At 37.1% G+C, this 19498-nt stretch overlaps 1 protein-coding gene across 10 annotated transcripts in view; it reads right to left on the bottom strand.

Annotated features, from left to right (window-relative positions):
• The window catches only part of PLSCR4 (phospholipid scramblase 4), a 76683-nt gene that overhangs the window by 38398 nt on the left and 18787 nt on the right, over window positions 1-19498 (bottom strand). For all 10 annotated transcript variants that reach the window (XR_010155824.1, XR_001713700.3, XR_010155823.1 and 7 more), the window contains 2 exons: window positions 9215-9242; window positions 7961-8071 (listed from right to left, as the gene is read on the bottom strand). Coding sequence is in view for 5 of the 10 variants with exons in the window: in XM_003310107.6 (XP_003310155.1) it covers window positions 7961-8071; window positions 9215-9221 (118 nt within the window). In the remaining 5 variants the exon portion in view is untranslated. The remainder of the gene's footprint in view (window positions 1-7960; window positions 8072-9214; window positions 9243-19498) is intronic.

Here is a 19498-nt window from a genome sequence, read left to right on the forward strand (position 1 = left end):
TAAAAACAACTTTTTATGAGCAGGGAATACCAGCTAAGACTTGAACTGTAAAATCTGAAGCCTTAGTGACAAGACATGAAGGCAATTTTTAAAAACGGAACTAGATTTTTCAGATTTTCAAAGGCAGATGTTTAAATTTAGAGAAAAAAATCACCTCAACATATTGTTTCTTAAATTGTGGCTCAATATACCAAGTCCTTCAAGATAATCTGGAGTTCTTAGTAAAATTCCAGATTCTGGGCCTCATTCCAATCTATTGCAACAGGATCTCTATGGCAAAACTTGAGATTAACAAAACATTTTATTTCATTGATCCTTTTTTAAAAATGTACAATGTAGTGGTTTTAAGTATATTCTCAAAGTTGTGCAACCATCACTGCTACCTAAACCCAGAATTTTCATCATACCAGAAAGAACACCCATATCCATTAGCAGCAATTTCCATCTTCTCTTCCCCACAGTCCCTGAAAACCACTACTATCTGTGGATTTGCCTAATCTACACTTTTCATGTAAATGAAAACATACAATAGGACTTTATGTCTGTTTTTTTTTTTTTACACTTGGCATGTTTTCAAGGTTCATCCATGTTGTAGCACATATAAGTACTTAATTCCATTTTATGGCTGAGTAGTATTCTATTGTGTGGATATATCACATTTTAGGTATTCTTTAATCAGTCAATGGACATTTAGGTTGTTTTCACTCTGGGCTATTATAAATAACACTGCTGTGATCCTCCATGTACAAGTTTTAGTGTGGACATATGTTTTCAGTTCTCTAGCTAAGAGTGAAATTAGCTGAAATGTTTGGTAACTCCATTATTAACTGCCAAACTGTTTTCCAAAGTGGCTTTACAATTTCATGTCCACTTGCAAATATGAGAGTTCTACTTTCTCCACATCCTCCACCAATACTTGTTATTGTCTGTTTTTATTTTAGTCATCTTAGTGGGTATGAAGTTGTATCTTATTGTGATTTTTATTTGCATTTTTCTGATTACTAATGATGTTCAGCATCTTTTCATGTGCTTATTGGCCATTTGTATATCTCCTTTGGAGAACTATCTATTAAATCTTTTGCCTACTCTAAAACTGAATCATTTGTATTTTTATTGTTGCATTATAAATGTTCTTTATATATTCAAGATAAAAGTCTCTTGCCAGATAGTTTGCAAGTGTTTTCTCTCATTGTGTAGGTTGTCTTTTCTCTTTGATAGTGTCCTTAGATATACAAAACTTTTTAATTGTTATGAAGTCCAATTTATTTTTTGTTGGTTGTTTGTGCTTTAGAGTGTCACATCATATCTAAGAAACTATTGCCTAATCCAAGGACATAAATACTTACATCTATATCTTGTAAAAGTTTTATAGTTTTCACTCTTAGACATAGGTCTTTCAAACACATAGATCTTTGATTCATTTAGAGTTTTTGTGTTTAGGGTGAGACAGTTTCAAATCATTCTTTTGTATGTTGATATTCATTTGTCTCAGATCCTTTGTTGAAAAGAGTATTCTTTCCCTATTGAATTATTTTGACATGCTTGTAAAAAATCAGTTGGCTACAGATGTTTGGGTTTATTTCTTAGACTCTCAATTCTATCTCATTGGTCTATATGTCTATCTTTATGCTAGTACTGTGGTATTGACTTCTGTAGCTTTATAGTAAATTGGAAATTGGGAATTGTGAGTCCTCCAATTTTTTTTCAAGATTGTTTAGGCTATTCTGAATCCTTTACATTTCCATATGTATTTGAGGAATAGCCTGTCAATTTAAAAATTCCACTGTGATAAGAATCGTGTTGAATCTGTAAATCAATTTAAGGAGCATTTCCATTTAACAATATTTACTTTTCAAATCTGTAAAATGCCTTTCCACTTATGTAGTCTTCTTTAATTTCTTTCAACAATGTTTTATAGTTTTCAATATGAAAGATATTTTACTCCTTTTATTAAAGTTACTTCTGGGTATGTTATTTTTAATGTTATTGTATGTTGAATTATAATTTTAATTTCTTTTTACATTGTTCATTGTTAATATATAGAAATACTTTTGGATTTCTGTATTATGATCTTATATCCTAACACACTGCTGAACTTGTTTATTGTGCTGTTTGTGGGTATATACGGGTTTTTTTTTTTGTTTTTTTTGTTTTTTGGGTTTTTTTTTTTTTAGACAGGGTCTCAGTCTGTCACCCAGGCTGAAGTGCAGTAGTATGATCATAGTTCACTGCAGTCTCAAATCCCTGGAGTCAATCGATCCTTCTACCCTAGCCTCCAAGTAACTGGGACTACAGGAGTACAGGAGTGTACCACTGCACCCAGCTTAGACTTTTTACATATATAGGATCATGTCTTCTGCAAATGGAGATGGTTTTGTTTCTTTCTTTCAATCTGGATGAATTTTCTTTCTTTTTCTTGACTAATTGCTCTGGCTAGAACTTCCAGTACAATGCTGAATAGAAGTGGCAAGAAAGATACCCTGTCTCATTCTTGATCTTAGATGAAATGAATGTTTTCAGTCTTTACTCCTAAATATAATGTTTGGTGTGAGTTTTTCATAGGTACTCTTTTATCAGATTGAGGGAGTTCCTCCTATTTCTAGTTTCTTAAGTGTTTTTATCATGGAGGATGTTGTATTTTGTCAAGTGTGATTTCTGTGCTTACTGATGTGGTCATGTGGTGTTTGTACTATATTTTATTAATATAGTACATACATTGATGTGTTTTAATATGATATTTAATGTGATAAACCAATCTTTTATCCACGGGATAAATCCCACTTGGTCATGGTGTTTAATCCTTTTTTATGTTCCTAAATCTGGTTTGCTAGTAATTTGTTGAGAAAGTCTGATTCTATATTTATTAGGGATATGATCTTCGGTTTTCTTTTCTTGTAACATCTATGTCAGATTTTGCTAATCGGGTAATACTGGCCTCTAGAATTAGCTAGGAAGAATTCACTCTTCTTTCATTTCTATGGAAGACATTGTAAATGACTGGTATTAAAACCTTCATGCAGCATTTAGTAAAATTTCCTTTTTTTGTGTGTGTGATGTAGTCTCAACTGTCACCCAGGCTGGAGTACAGTGGTGTGATCTTTCCTTACTGCAACTTCTGCACCCTGGGATCAAGCCATTCTCCTGTCTCAGCCTCCCAAGTAGCTGGGATTATAGGCACCTGTCAGCTAATTTTTGTATTTTTAGTAGAGATGGGATTTCGCCATGTTGGTCAGGCTGGTCTCAAATTCCTGACCTCAGGTGATCCACCCGCCTCGGATTCCCAAAGTGCTGGGATTACAGGCGTGAACCACAGCACCCGGCCAAAATTCACTATTGAAGCCATTTGGGCCTTAGCTTTATTTTGTGGAAAAGTTTTAAATGACGAATTTAATCTCTTTACTTGTTATATGTCTGTTAAGGTTTCTGTTTCTTCTTGAGTCTATTTCAATTGTTTGTATCTTTCTAGGAACTTGTCCATTCGTCTAGGTTTCCTATTGGCATACAATAAATTGTACACACAATTGTTCATATTATTCCCTTAAGATACTTTTCAATTTCTCTATGGTAAAAGCCATAGAGACATAAAGTCCTATTGTATGTTTTCATTTACATGAAAACCAAGCCAAGAGGTAGGAAATAATAAAGATTAGAGCAGAAATAAATGAAATAGAAAAAAGAACAATAAACAAAATCAACAAAACCAAAAATTTGTTATTTGAGAGGATCAACAAAATTAAGAAACCTTAAGTCAAACTAACCAAAAATAAAAATAAAACACCTCATATTACTAAAATCAGTCATTCTGACTGCAGAAACGTCCTTAAATACATCATGTTAATACTCCCCCTAGATCAGAGACAAGGAAGAAGAGCACCCCAGGCGTGATTCTATGGAGGGCTTTGGGCCTATACACTGGATTGGCATCTCTAGCTAGCAGCTATTGTTAAGTCCTTAAGTTCTACCCTTTCACCTCCATGGGATATCATGGGACAATGCAGTGGTCTGGGGTCAACCAATATTGCAAAAGCCAGTCACCTTTGAAGGTGATGAAGTCTAAGACATTTTGGTTACTCATAAAAATGCCACTCATAATAGTCATGAATCATGAAATTCTCCTAATACTATCCGAAAACAAGGCCATGAGATAAATCAAAGATTCTTTTATCTATGAAATATTCCTCAAGCCCATTTCAAGGACCAGCTTCTGGGCTTGCTGCTAGAAATATAAGACAGAAAGACATTCAAATTCATGCCGGTCTCCAAGGGCAGCAAGTTCTGTGCAGGCTACAAAGATGTATAAGAAAAGGTGAATGGTTGTCACGAAGCAAGTAATTGACATAATCATAGGTAGATGCATAGCATGTTAAGGGATTAGACAGGAGGGGTACCTAACCTATGCAGAGAAGGTATACTACGATATAGATGCTAACACACTAGACCTAGCCAGCATCTCCATGATGGGGAAAGGTTTTACAGGCAAATGGACAAGAACAAGCAGGTGCATAGAGGAGGCTCACTACTGCAGGACGAACTGCTGTGTGTGGAGATTTAGCAGACAAGGCTAGAAAGATAGGATGAAGATTATGAAAGACCTTGAACTTTATGCCAATCAAATGGAAAGTAAAGTGATTCGTTTTACATTTAGAATTCTTTATATATGAGGTCAGATTAGGCAGGAAGTACTTGCAAGGGTCTGGCTAGAAGGCAAGGAAGGCTGATTTTGGTGAAAGGAGCAGAGAGTGGAGAAATGGTAATTGACATTTAAGATACAACATTGACTTTGAAGTGGACTGGATATGAGAAAAGATTCTCAAGTTTCTGGCTTGGGATCCTACAGGCCTCCAGTGTATGGGAAGAATGGAGAAAGAAAATAGAGTTTAGAAGCAAGATAACAAAGTTGGGCTGGTGATCATTGAGTTTGAGATTCAGTGGTCTTTCATGAGAAGCAGTCTATAGGTGGTTGGAAGTGCAAGTTTAGAGACTATCAGACTGACATGATCTGTGGATATGTATTTCATAAGTGATGAAGGAAAAGGAATCCTTCAGTATTAACAAGATCACTTAGAAGAGTGTGTAAAAGGAAGGGTGACTGGGAGAGGAGAGAGAAGGAGATGGGGAAGGGCAGGAAAAACCAGGGGAGTAGACCAAATAATTTTGAGAACAGCACTTTTTAAGAGTAGGGACACAGTTTTTGACAGAAACTGAGAGTAAGCAGACTAAAGGGAAAATAATGGTAACAGGAAGCAATGTCAAATGACAGTTAAGTGAGAAAAAAAGTATAACGTATTTGGAAAAAAGTGAAGGTAAGTATGTATTTAAGTTTGTTATGAAGAATATACTTTAATTCCTTTAAGAATTGTATTTAAGAGTACCCGAATTGGACTAGAAATCAGATATCCATACCTTCTTTTTTTAACTATTATTAAAAATAACAATGTAACTAAAAATCATATGAATTATCTCAAGAATATTAATCATTATATCACTTCAATGAGTTAATGATTAATTTACCATGTACTTTTAATATAAAAGCACCTCATGTTATAAAACTTGAAGATCAATAAATCAGAAAAAAATTGCCATTTATATTTTGAGGCTATTCGTATAGAGATTATATTTTTTAAAATTAAATTTATATTTATTTTAAAATTAAATACACATTTATGTAATTGAACGATTTTTGTTATAAGTATGTATTATCCAGAGATAAAAGAAGGAAAACATATGATGAAATTATATGTGGGAAATTGGTATATTATACTTTCTTCTAAGCTTTGAAGTTTTCATAAGAGTTCTGATTGCTTCTGCAGGAAAACAAAGCAAAACAAAACAAAATATGTTTAACTTTGTGTAACTATAGCATCTCAGACTTACGTAAATAAAGACTTCTGTTACGGAGCGTTGTCCTACCAATACTGGTGTAAGAAACACTGTCTGATAGGATTTGAGTTTTCTTAGTTATTTTGAACATCAGGAAATCATGCCATTTTCTCTTTAAATATACTAAATATAACAAAGGTTTCTTTATTAACTATTCTCTTAAACAAGAATAGTGGATAAAATTATTTTTGTGGGAACACATATCCAACACCATAATGCAAATTGGAATTATGTAAAGAAATTGGGATAAATTCATTAACACTACATAATTCAAGTACAGATTTCAAGATTCTTAATTTGAGTCACAGCGACAATTTTTGTCAGTCTTCGTAAGTTTATAGTCCAGCCACCAGGTGGCGATCAGAGCGAAATTTTGCTATATTTTATAACTGAAAATTCATTAGTTGTGTGGTCTGCACTATAATAATTTTTACAACTTACCTTGTCATTTAATTTGAAGGATGCAGCCTACTCTCTTGCTGAATTATTGATATAGAGAAGAATAGACATATGCTTTATCAGATGAGAACATGATGTATAACCAAGGTTTTTCTCAGAAATGGTGAAGTTTCTATTCTAGTAGGGTCTAGGTTTTTGGATATAGAGTAATTGGTAAATATAAGATAGATCTTGTATATCATGTTGGAAGTCACTGAAGTAACATATAGAGAAACGATAGATAAAGCATGATTATAATTTAATAATTTAATTTTTAATACCTTGGATTTAGGAAAGGTTGCGCTATTAATGCAGTATGTTATAATGCATTTTATCCTCATAACACACATACACATTAGGAAAAGAGAAAAAAGGAAATCCTGATGCTTTCAGAAAACACTGTAGGTGCAGAAGCCACCTGAGCTGTATGGATCATATGCCTAGAGCCAAAAAAAAACCTTTGGCTGGGCACGGTGGCTCACACCTGTAATCCCAGCACTTTGGGACACTGAGGCGGGTGGATCACCTGAGGTCGGGACTTCGAGACCAGCCTGACCAACATGGAAAAACCTTGTCTCTACAAACAAAAAACAAAGAACAAAAAATAAAAAACAAAAATTAGCCGGGCGTGGTGGCGCATGCCTGTGATCCCAGCTACTCCGAAAGCTGATGCAGGAGAATCACTTGAACCTGGGAGGTGGAGGTTGTGGTGAGCCGAGATCGCACCATTGCACTCCAGCCTGGGCAACACGACTGAAACTCCATCTCAAAAAAAAAACTTTTGCCATTATCTTGTGCCATTATCTTGTACATAGCAGGGTTTCTTTTCCCCCTTCAGAGCATAACACAGTGGTTTCTACTTCTAAATATATGCTTAAATATGTATTTTTTAAAAATATTACTACAGTGTCTACATCATTATGTAAGTCATTAAAATGTGTTTAAAGACAATACTAACTATTTCCTTGGCCAAAAGTAAGGGCACTTTTAATTTTTAAAATTTTAAACTTGGCCAAATTGTTTTCTAACAATCGTAATATCTCAAATTCACACTAGCACTGTATAAAGTATTCTTTCTCCTAAGACATCACCAGTAGTGCACTCAGACTTACAAAAATATTTGCCAGAAAGATAAGCTCCTTAATCAGCACCCATGGCCATTCACTTCCATTTCTCTGCACATCTGCCATGTGTCTCACGCATGCCTCATACCAGATTTTCATGACCCTGTACTTATGGACATATGATTCTTTCTGCTAAGGATAGTCCTTTCCCCCTTTTCTTTGCTTGTGAAATTTTTATCATGACAGCAAAACTTGACCTCCTTAGTCAGGGCTTTCCTCAAATCCCTGGCAATGTCAAATACTGTCTTCTGTGTCCTTACAACACTCTCTTCATATCTCCATATAGAATGGAGAGAATGTCATCAATATTTGCACAACTTCCATCTAAAAGCCTGTAAATCCTATGGCCACAGGAATATATTCTAACTGACATATAGTAAACTATGTGGCACCCTATCGGCATCCAATATTTATTTACTTATTAAATCAGTCAATTAATTTGTTAACTTAAAAAGCAATTTTAATCATTAGTATGGTTTTTAGGAAAGGAGAATATCTTTTATGAATATTTAACCCACCTGGTAAAAAATGAGAATTGTATTCAGGAGGAGCATCAGGCCTTGGATCTGGTGCTTTTGTTTGATTTTCCATTTCACCTGCAGGCTGTTCAGGGGCTGTGGGTACCACACCTTCAGGGGAAGACAGGGAACATGACTTACAAAGGAAACAATAATATAATGACAAAATGTATTCTTTTTTCTTTCTTATTGGAATGCATCAAGAAATATAATCAACTGGAAAATACAATCCTATATTTTTTAAAGAAAGAATTCATCATATATTAGACACTATTAATAAATTTCATGAATTTTCAAACTGAACATAGATTTAAAAATAGAACTAAACAATTATATTATGCTTGTGATCAAAGCAATGAGCTTTCATACTAGTGGTTCAACTGCCCCGATGCTAACTCTTATCTACAAAGTAAATTCCTGGCATAATAGCAAAAATTATTTTTCCCATTACATAATATGGAGAACACAAGCATTTATAGAGTGAAGTTTATTTTTTTTCCTAATTATTTTTGGAAAGTGCTGTCTAAAAAGATTCACAACATAACACCATAAACACATAATGGTTTAATAAACAGTGGTGTCACACACAACTGAATTAGCAATAGTTTAGTCTACATCTCCAGTGACTCACATTTTCACTGTATTCTTCTAAAAGCAATCTAGGTCACAGTAATTGCTGCAAGGGAGGTACTGAAGTCAGTTTCATGATGTTGTACCTTGTCTTCTTATTGAGATTAGAGACTAATTTCTCTCTCTGCTTACTACAAAAAAAAGCTGAGTTTCCTAAACAACCAGTTGACTTTATCTCCTAGCAAACAAAAATCCCATAAATGTGGTTTTTCTCTCTTTATGTAAGTTACTAGAAAATACAAGGCCTACTTTCATCCTCCTCTACCAAGGCAGGACCTTGCCACAGGCTCTTTATTACTACAACCTCTCTTTGCAGAACTGCTTTGCTAATCTTGCTTTTTTTATTACCTAATTTTCCCCACAAACTTCAAAGATTATTCAGTAGATATGTGTCCCACTGTAAGTCCCTTTTTAATCTTTTTCTGACAATGATAGGAATGTCTATATACATAAATAATAAATATATACATACATATATACGCAAATACACACACGTATTTATATTTGCCAAATGTTAAACAAAAAAAAAAAATCAAAATGAAATAAAGTCCCCCTTTAGGGAAAATAATCACAAAATTCACATTTGAAAATAAAGCATATTCAAATTTATTCACAAAAACTTACCCGACATTTTGAAGAATTCCAATTAATCCTGAAAAATAAAAAATATTAATGCCTTTAAAATACATACATAATAAATAGTATTACTACTCAGTGACACAGGTAAGGATTTCTGTAATTTTTTTAACCTCCAGTTACCTTACATTTGTCCCTTCATTAATTAAAAAAATACTTATTGAGCACCTATTATGTACGAGGCACTAATACAGATGTTGAGAGTACAGCAATGAAGCAGACAGACACTCTGCCACCTACTGTGCTGCAGTTTATATTGTAGTAGAATGAGATTTTTAAAAAGTCAAGAAATGTTAAAGTTTAACTTTAGATAGTACAGTTATGAGGAAAACAATGTAACAAGCTTAAGAGAAACACGTATGGTAAGTTCTAGGAGAGTCAGGGAAAGCCTGTCTCAGGAAGTGACCTTTGAGCTGTTTGAACTATGAAAAATAAACATCACACTACAATTGTGGGAAGAGAGTTCCAGGAAGGTAGGAAATTAGTGCAAAGGGTCAGAGATGGCAGTGAGCTTGGGATACTGAAGGGAGGAAAAGAGAAAGTGGTTTAGGAGTGACTGGGCCACAGTGAGTGAAGTGAACTGAGGTAAGACATGCAGATAAAGGTCTGATCTCATCTGAAGGCCATGGCAAGGGGTTTGGCATTTTTGGTATTTGCAACTGGGAAGTCTGGAGGATTCAGTCGGTGGAGTGATCAGATCTGACCGACACCATACAATGAGAGCAAGAGTAGAAGCAGGGAGCAGTGAGGGATGGCAGCAGCAATCCAGGTGAGAGCTGACACCAGCTTAGATGGGAGAGGTGACACTGCAGGTTAGGAGTGTTCAGAGGCATGATACGGGTTGGAAGCAGGGCCTCCAGGAGTCGCTGATGGACTAAGGTAAAGAGAGGAGTGGAAGAGGGTTCTGAGTCATAGCCCAAGGTAACTGAGTTGATGGTGATCCTATCAACAAAACTAGAGAGGAGGATAGTGGGGGAATAGTGGGGATGGAGGAGGGTAAGAATTGAAAGTTTAGACTGGGGCATGTTATGTTTAAGAAGAGACTAAAAGAAGTTAAATATTTAAATTAAAAATATGTATGGGAACATTATGAGAATAACTCAGAGAAGGAGACTAGAAGTTGAGATGAGATTTGAAACAAGGAATGAGGGTGAAGGTAAAATTTTCTGAATTCAGTCAGGCAAAGAAAAGGCTATTATTTGAGAAGGGAATTTCAATATATCTGAATTTCTGAGTTCTGAGTAATGACAAATAACAAAAAGAGTATCAACAAAGGCTATAATTTACTGAATGCTTATCAAGTGTTAGGCAAAGGGCCCAACGCTTTTCATATATCTCTGATTATAACAACTCTCTAATGTGTAAATGGCCAACCCTGCTAAAGGCAAGTGCTTCTAAATCCTAAGCCTATGTACTTTTCAATATGTGATCATGTTCATAAGAATAGAATACAGTCATTTGCATTGTCCAAGTGGAGTAAAAAAGTATCAAGTTAGAGTAGGTCAAAAAAGCATTCAAACAACGTATTAGTGAGTCATCAATATGGACACTGAGCTGACTCAATGAAAACTGCCATGGTACGAGCCAGTATGCAGATTCCCAGCTGAAATGATTGTCTTGCCAAGACGGGTGAAAGTTTAACCAGTCTTGGACCATCTCCACTCACCTCTGGAGCTGGAGTTTGTTGTACGGTGCCCTATGTGTCTCGAAGCTTAAAAAATATATATATTTTAAAACATATATATTTTTATATAATATATATTATGTAAAAATGTTTTATATATTTAATATATATTTTACATTTATATTTAAATATATTAATATTTAAATATAAAATAATACAAATATATAATAATTATAAATAATAAATATATATTTATTTATTTATTCTGGGGCATACCAAAAAGTCAGACCCAATTCTGGGCCAGTCAAAGGAGTTCAAGGGGTTAGTCATATTCCTTAATGATGGTAATCCCTGTTGTTAAGGAAAATGACTACAGCTTTCTAGAATTTTAGACACTCCTAGCTATGCACCTGGAAGTGACTCTTGCACATGCACACAGGATATAGACAAGAATGTTCTTGATAACACTATTCATATTAAAAAGAATGAAAACTTGCCTAATGTCCATCAATGGTAGACTGAATAAATAAATTCTGGTACATTCACATGATACAATAATATCCTGTAGTGACAACAAATTATAGCTGTGCACGTGGACAGAGATGTATCTCAAAATTACAGCACAACAGAAAAAGCAAATCACTGGAGAATACATGTAGTATTGTGTCCAGAATTGATGGGTTCTTGGTCTCACTGACTTCAAGAATGAAGCCGCGGACCCTCATGGTGAGTGGCTCTTAAGGTGGCGCATCTGGAGTTTGTTCCTTCTTATGTTCCGATGTATTCGGAGTTTCTTCCTCCTGGTGGGTTCGTGGTCTCGCTGGCTCAGGAGTGAAGCTGCAGACCTTCGCGGTGTTACAGCTCTTAAGGCGGCGCATCTGGAGTTCTTCATTCTTCCCAGAGTGCTCATGGGCTAGCTGGCTTCAAGAGTGAGGCTGCAGACTTTCGCGGTGAGTGTTACAGCTCATAAAAGCAGTGTGGACCCAAACAGTGAGCAGCAGCAAGATTTATTGCAAACAGCGAAAGAACAAAGCTTCCACAATGTGGAAGGGGACCCGAGCGCGTTGCCAATGCTGGCTCGGGCAGCCTGCTTTTATTCTCTTATCTGGCCCCACCCACACCCTGCTGATTGGTAGAGCCCAGTGGCCTGTTTTGACAGGGTACTGATTGGTGCATTTACAATCCCTGAGCTAGATACAAAGGTTCTCCACGTCCCCATCAGATTAGTTAGATACGGAGTATCCACACAAAGGTACTCCAAGGCCCCACCAGGGCAGCTAGATACAGAGTGTCGATTGGTGTACTCACAAACCTTGAGCTAAACACAGGGTGCTGATTGATGTATTTACAAACCTTGAGCTAGATACAGAGTGCCAATTAGTGTATTTACAATCCCTGAGCTAGACATAAAGGTTCTCCAAGGCCCCACCAGAGCAGCTAGATACAGTGTTGATTGGTGCACTCACAAACCTTGAGCTAAACACAGGGTGCTGATTGATGTATTTATAATCCCTGAGCTAGACATAAAGACTCTCCACCTCCCCACCAGACTCAGGAGCCCAGCTGGCTTCACCTAGTGGATCCCGCAGCAGGGCTGCAGGTGGAGCTGCCTGCCAGTCCCGCGCCATGCGCTCGCACTCGCACTCCTCAGCCTTTGGGTGGTCGATGGGACTGGGCGCCGTGGACCAGGGGGTGGTGCTCGTCGGGGAGGCTCCGGCCGCACAGGAGCCCATGGAGTGGGTGGGAGGCTCAGGCATGGCAGGCTGCAGGTCCCGAGCCCCGCCTCGCAGGAAGGCAGCTAAGGCTCGGTAAGAAATCGAGCACAGCGCCGGTGGGCTGGCACTGCTGGAGGACTCAGTACACCCTCCGCAGCCACTGGCCCGGGAGCTAAGTCCCTCATTGCCCGGGGCCAGCAGGGCTGGCCGACTGCTCCGAGTGCGGGGCCCGCAAAGCCGACGCCCACCCGGAACTCCAGCTGGCCCGCAAGCACGGCACGCGGTTGCCGCTGGCGCCTCTCCCTCCACACCTCCCTGCAAGCTGAGGGAGTGGGCTCCAGCCTTGGCCAGCCCAGAAAGGGGCTCCCACAGTGCAGTGGTGGGCTGAAGGGCTCCTCAAATGCCGCCAAAGTGGGAGCCCAGGCAGAGGAGGTGCCGACAGTGAGGGCTCTGAGGACTGCCAGCACGCTGTCACCTCGCAGTATGATTCCACATAAGAATGTTCAGTAGCAGGAATTCTAAACAAAATACTTCATCTGATAAATATATAGAGGAAAGCTTTAAAGAAATGCTAGGGAATTAAAAACACAAAATTTCAGAAAAGGGTTATGTGTAAAGAAGTGATGAGGGGTGGCTGTTTAGCTGTGGCCCACAAGGAACCCTAAGTTCCTGCCAACATTAAAATTCTATTAGGGTGATAAGAACAAGGCTTATGTCTTGTCATTAGTTTTTAAAAGTTATGTACATGTTTAAATATGCATATTTATATGCATGGCATTATTTCACAATAAACAAGAACCATTTGACAGTTACATGTTGAGTGTGACCTTCTTCTAACTAATGGTCTGTTGTTAGATTATATGTTAAGTTCTTGGGATTGCAAACTATCAAGGAGCCACAGTGGAAACTAATTACAACAGATTATTTAATGTCTTAGTGAAAAGAGGCCAAATTATTATATCTATGTGTCTGTCCACCTATCATCTATCTAGCTATCTATAGTGGCAAACTTTTAACAACTGCTGAATCTCAGTGCAGAAATAAATTTGAATATTAATTTTTAAATATTTAATTTCAAAATAAAACTTGGAAAAAATACAGAATTCTGGACTCCAAACCTGAAGTAGCACCTCTGGGGTCCAGGCCTGGAAATCTCTACTTTTAACACAGTTCCAGGTGATCCTTATTATCAGGCATGTCTGAGACTAATTCAATGTAAAGAAAAGTAACAGTTCTCAACCATGCCAGGCATTATTAAGCGTTCAAATCTAATTCAAGTAATTGAATGATAACTTGAAAAAATAAATAAAATTTTAGAAATATTTAAAGTATTACAAAGCAACTAATCTCAATGAGTTTAAAGAAAAGAAAACTAGCTACATATTGCCTCACAAGTTTCAGATACTCGAAGTCTGTTTACCTTCCATCTCCTTTGAGCTGCTAGTTTTGTCTCACTACCCTATATTCTATTCCCTTTCTTATAAAATTCTACAATATAGTTTTAGCCAAAATATTGTGCAAGGCAGGATAATTTTCAGTTAGTAGAAGCATGAATGTTGTTAACTTAATCCTCCTTTAATATTCAGTGAACTGCTTCAGATTTCCCTATCACGTAGCAACAGCAAAAAGTGCCTTATCTTGAAAAAATTGATTTTTGGCTTCATATCTGTCAGAAACCAGATTGGAAAACTGAGCTGTGTCTCCATAACAGGTTAGTATTACAAAGTCTGGAGAGCTGTTAATTGCAGAGGCCTTGGTATTTTGGGGGCATGATATGCATACAGGGGAATCTGGGCTGCCTGGAATGTAATTAAGAGAGAAAGGAGACATGGGCTAGACAGGACAAGGTTGCTGAGATTGAGGTTTGCTGCCTTGCAAGGCAGCCCTGTTATCTTAAATTGCATCCTACAGCAAGAATGCTGTATCTTATTATATGCTATTATATGGATATCACCGCAGCACCCAACAAGCGCAGCTGTGTTATACGCAAGCTTTTCAATTTCACCACTGTAAACAGTGACAAACTCTCAGAAGCTGATAAAACCACAAATTCTAGAACTCACACCAGGGATATTTGGAAATTCAATCACAAAACTCAAGAGGATTAGCTCCTTACAGTAGAGTATTTACTGGAAGCTATCCTGGCCTCTCCACAAGGGAAGCTCTGGGCAGTGAGAATCTCCAGGCACAAGGCTTGGAAGCAGCATATACATTCTAAAACTCTGGGTCCTGTCTGTCTCCAGTGCCTTTAACCCTGAGAGAAGAGAACAGAAAGCAGGTCAATGAACAATTCCTTCTGCTTCTTAGCAGGGACAAGAAAAATAGCTCGCTCCTGCAAAATCCTATACCAGCTACCATGATATCCCTTTTGTGTTTATTATGTAACTGATAGGAGATTATATTCTTTGTCCATCTTAATCTTCCTTTAAGAATACCTGGAGAAAAGCAGAAGATTGTGTGACTATTAAATAGTGTATTCTGACACACTTCAGACAGTATGGACAGTGGTCCAGAGTGTGGGTTCAAATCTCAGGTCTTTCTCTGATGGCTGTGTAATCCTGAATGACTGGTCTGTTCTTAGGTTATCCTGTTAATCATGGGGATGATGATGGCTGGATCAACCTCATAGAAATACTGTGAAGACTAAAACAATTACATTTGTATAGCACTTAAAACAGTGCCTGCCATATAAAAAATCCTCAATAAACTTGCATTATTACTACTATTTCACTAGTAAGACATACTAACTGATGAAGAGGCCAAGAATAAATGTGTGTGTTTAACAGCAGTATTTTTAAAAAGCTGTCTGCCAGTCAGCAACTCAGCATGTATTACTGAGCATCCATATGTAAGATTCTACTCTGGGTTCTGAGCTGACACCACTAATTCCCATCTTCTATATCCAGTAATGTTCTAGCAAATGGGATTTCATGAGCATTGTCTGTATGAATTTCAAAGTGGAAGGAGTGGGGAGAAAAAAAAAATGGAGACATTGCCAAAGGGCTTTTCCTATTTGCAGCTAAATGAAAGACAAATGAGCTAGGGTACACCTTAAGAGGCTAAAAAATTTGCTTTCAGTTCAGGATAGTGACATTACTTATATTATTCAGATGATGGATGTATCTTGTAGTAAACTTTAAAAAGATCAGAAAATTAAGATTATATTAATGACATATTCCAAAAATAAAAAGAATATAGTGTTCATTCTATCAACATATAAGTATTGGGTTTTTTCATAATTTTGTACTACAAAAATTGAGTATTTGTCTATATTAGTACAGTACTTCATGGTATAAGATGCAACTGAACTAATATAAGTGATTAGAATAAAACATTTTATTTATAAGAAAGTCTTTATGAAATTAAATAAAAATATATTCTTTAAATGTTTAAATTTTATAAACCCTCTAATATATCACAAGTACCTAGGCTGGGTGAATATAAGTGCTAATAGGTCCAAGAAAATGTATACACCTTGCTTTAAAAAGAGGTATCTACTAGATGCTCCTAAATGTCTGATGTATTAATTATTTTCTTCTATCTCCATAGAAAGTGAAAGCTAATCAATTTTAGTTGTTACATATAACTTAGTATTGCATAAAAGAGAATTATTCTGGTCTTTGCCCTGGGTTCTGGGAAAGCAATTTCTAAACTCAGAATTTGCAAGTAATAGCAGTGTTTCTGTTTTCCTTGGTGGGCCCTTGGACCATACCTGAGATTTTGCTAAGGTGACAACATAATAGGGAGGCCGATCATGCCAGAAAGAATCATGACGTGATTAGAGAATTGGAGCTTTGAGTAACATCATATTTGCCTGACCTCCAGGGAGGTGGGGGCCTTGAGACTGAGTTCAATCCATGAAGCCAATAATTCAAGTAGTCATGCCAGTGTAATGAAATCCCAATAAAAAACCTGACTCTAGTTAGCTTCCTGGTTGGTAAACACATCAATGTGCTGGGAATGTGATGAATCCTAACCCCACAGAGAGAAGAAATGAAAGCTTTGTGCTCATGACCCTCCTAGGCCTCATCCCATGGATCTCCACCACTGACTGGTCCTGATTTTTATCATTTTATTTTTATTTTTCATTTATTTATTTATTTATTTTTGAGATGGAGTCTCGCTCTGTCACCCAGGCTGGAGTGCAGTGGTGCAATCTTGGCTCACTGCAAGCTCCACCTCCCGGGTCCACACCATTCTCCTGCCTCAGCCTCCCAAGTAGCTGGGACTACAGGCGCCTGCCACCACGCCTGGCTAATTTTTTGCATATTTAGTAGAGATGGGGTTTCACCATGTTAGCCAGGATGGTCTCGATCTCCTGACCTCGTGATCCACCCACCTCAGCCTCCCAAAGTGCTGGGATTACAGGCATGAGCCACTGCGCCTAGCCAATTTTTATCCTTTATAATAAAATGTTAATTGTAAGTAGAGCACTTTCTTGAGTTCTGTGAGTCATTCTAGGAAATGATCATACCTGAGGGGTTGATGAGAACATCTGAAGTTGTAGCTAGTTCGTCAGAAGTGTGGGTGGCCTGGAAATCCTCAAACCTGTCTGAAGTGAAGGCAGTCTTGTTAGGAAGTAGGCCCCTAAGCCTGTGGAGTTGTAAATTCTGGGTGTTTAGAGTCAGACTGAATTGCAATACTGTACTTAGATTGCTAAATAATAATAATAATAGTAATTGTGTAATGGTTACAATGGTACACACACATACATACATATTTCTGATTACAAAAGTAGTATGTTTTCCTTTTTAGAAAATCAAGAAATAAAAGTATAAAAATGTGACTATACCCTTAATTCAACTTTCTCAAAATAACTATTCTTAAAATTTTGGTGGATTTCCTATGTGTGTCTGTGCAGGTTTGCGTTTCTGTGTGTATGCATGCAGGGATAATAATAAAAATTCTTAAAAACATATTGTGAACTGATCACATTCCTCCCTGGAAAGTGGCTCAAGGGGAGATCATATTTATGAAAGGGAGTGTTGGGGTCTTTGCCATCCTACTATGGCCCAACAAAGTCACTGGACCAAAAAGGAAATACTATTATCTCTTTGTTGCTTGGACATGTTGCTGTGTAACAGAGAGAGCGAGGAGGAGCAGAAGAGGTGGGAAAGTGGAGAGGGAGCCTCCTAGTAAGGACAATGAGAGAGGGAAAGGAGAGGGACAGGAGGAAGAAAATTCGCAGCAGTAAAAGAGTAAACAGTTTTAAAGAGGTAAGAACCTTAAAGAGAATTAAACTGGATGGATGCTTCAGCTAGAAGATAAGCTCCATAAAGGAAGAAATTTAAGACATGTTTTAATGGTGTAGTCTTTTGTTATTATTTTTCCTTTTTTAACTTTTATTTTAGGTTCAGGGTGAACAAGTGCAGGTTTGTAACATGGCTAAATTACGTGTCAATAGGGTTTGGTGTACAAATGACTTCATCACCCATGTAATGAGCACAGTAACTGTCAGGTAGTTTTTTAACCCTTACCCTCCTCCCACCTTCTGCCCTCAAGAAGGCATTGATGTCTATTGTTCTCCTCATTGTATCCATGTGTACTCAATGTTTAGCTCCCACTATAAATGAGAAGATACAGTATTTGGTTTTCTGTTCTTGTGTTAATTCCCTTAGGATGATGGCCTCCAACTGCATCCATGTTGCTATATAGGACATGATTCCCTTCTTTTTTAAGGCTGCATAGTATTCCATGGAGTATATGTACGATATATTCTTTATCCAGTACATCACTGATGGGTAACTAGGTTGATTTCATGTTGTTGCTATTGTGCTGCAATGAATATAGAAGTGTATGTATCTTTTTGGTAGAACAATTTACATTCCTTTTGGTATGTACCCAGTAATGGGACTTCTGGGTCAAATGCTAGTTCTGTTTTCAATTCTATTAGAATCTCCAAACTGCTTTCCATAGTGGATGAACTGACATTCCCACCGGCAGTATATAAGCATTCCTTTTTCTCTGTAACTTCACCAACATCTATTATTTTCTGACATTTTAATAATAGCCATTCTGACTGCTATGAGATAGTATATCATTGTGGTTTTGATTTGCATTTCTCTGATGATTACTGATGTTGACCCTGTTTTCTTATGCCTGTTGACCACATTTATGTCTTCTTTTAAAAAATAACCTTTGCCCATTTTTTAATGGGGTTGTTTTTCACTTGTTGATTTGTTTAAATTCCTTACAGATTCCGAATATTCAACCTTTGTCAGATGTGCAGTTTGTGAATATTTTCTCCTATTCTGTAGGTTGTCTATTTACTCTGTTGATAGTTTATTTTACTCTGTGAAAGCTCTTTAGTTTAATTAGGTGCCACTTGTCTATTTTTGTTTTAGTTGCAATTGCTTTTGGAGACTTAATCACAAAATGTTTGCCAAGGCCTACGTCCAGAATGGTATGTCCTAGGTTTTCTTCTAGGGATTTTATAGTTTTAGGTCTTACATTTAAGTCTTTAATCCATTTTGAGTTGATTTTTGTATATGATGAAAGGACGGTGTCCAGTTACAGTCTTCTGCATATGGCTAGCCAGTTATCCCTGCACCTTTTATTGAACAGGAAGTCTTTCCCCATTGCTTGGTATTGTTGACTTTGTTAAAAATCAGATGGTTGTAAGTGTGCAGCTTTATTTCTATTCTGTTGTTCTATATGTCTGTTTTTGTACTAGTACCATGTTGTTTTAGTTACTGTGGCTTTATAATACAGTTTGAAGTCAGATAGTGTGACGCCTCTGGCTTTCTTCTTTTTGTTTAGGATCGCTTTGGCTATTTGCACTCCTTTTGTTCCATATGAATTTCAGAATCATGTCTTTCTAATTCTGTGAAAAATGACATTGGTAGTTTGATAGGAATACCATTGAATCTGTACATTGCTTTGGGCAGTAGGGCCATTTTAATGGTATTGATTCTTCCTATCCATGGGCATGGA

The sequence above is a fragment of the Pan troglodytes genome, chromosome 2 (genome assembly GCF_028858775.2).
Source record: "Pan troglodytes isolate AG18354 chromosome 2, NHGRI_mPanTro3-v2.0_pri, whole genome shotgun sequence".
NCBI lineage: Eukaryota > Metazoa > Chordata > Mammalia > Primates > Hominidae > Pan > Pan troglodytes.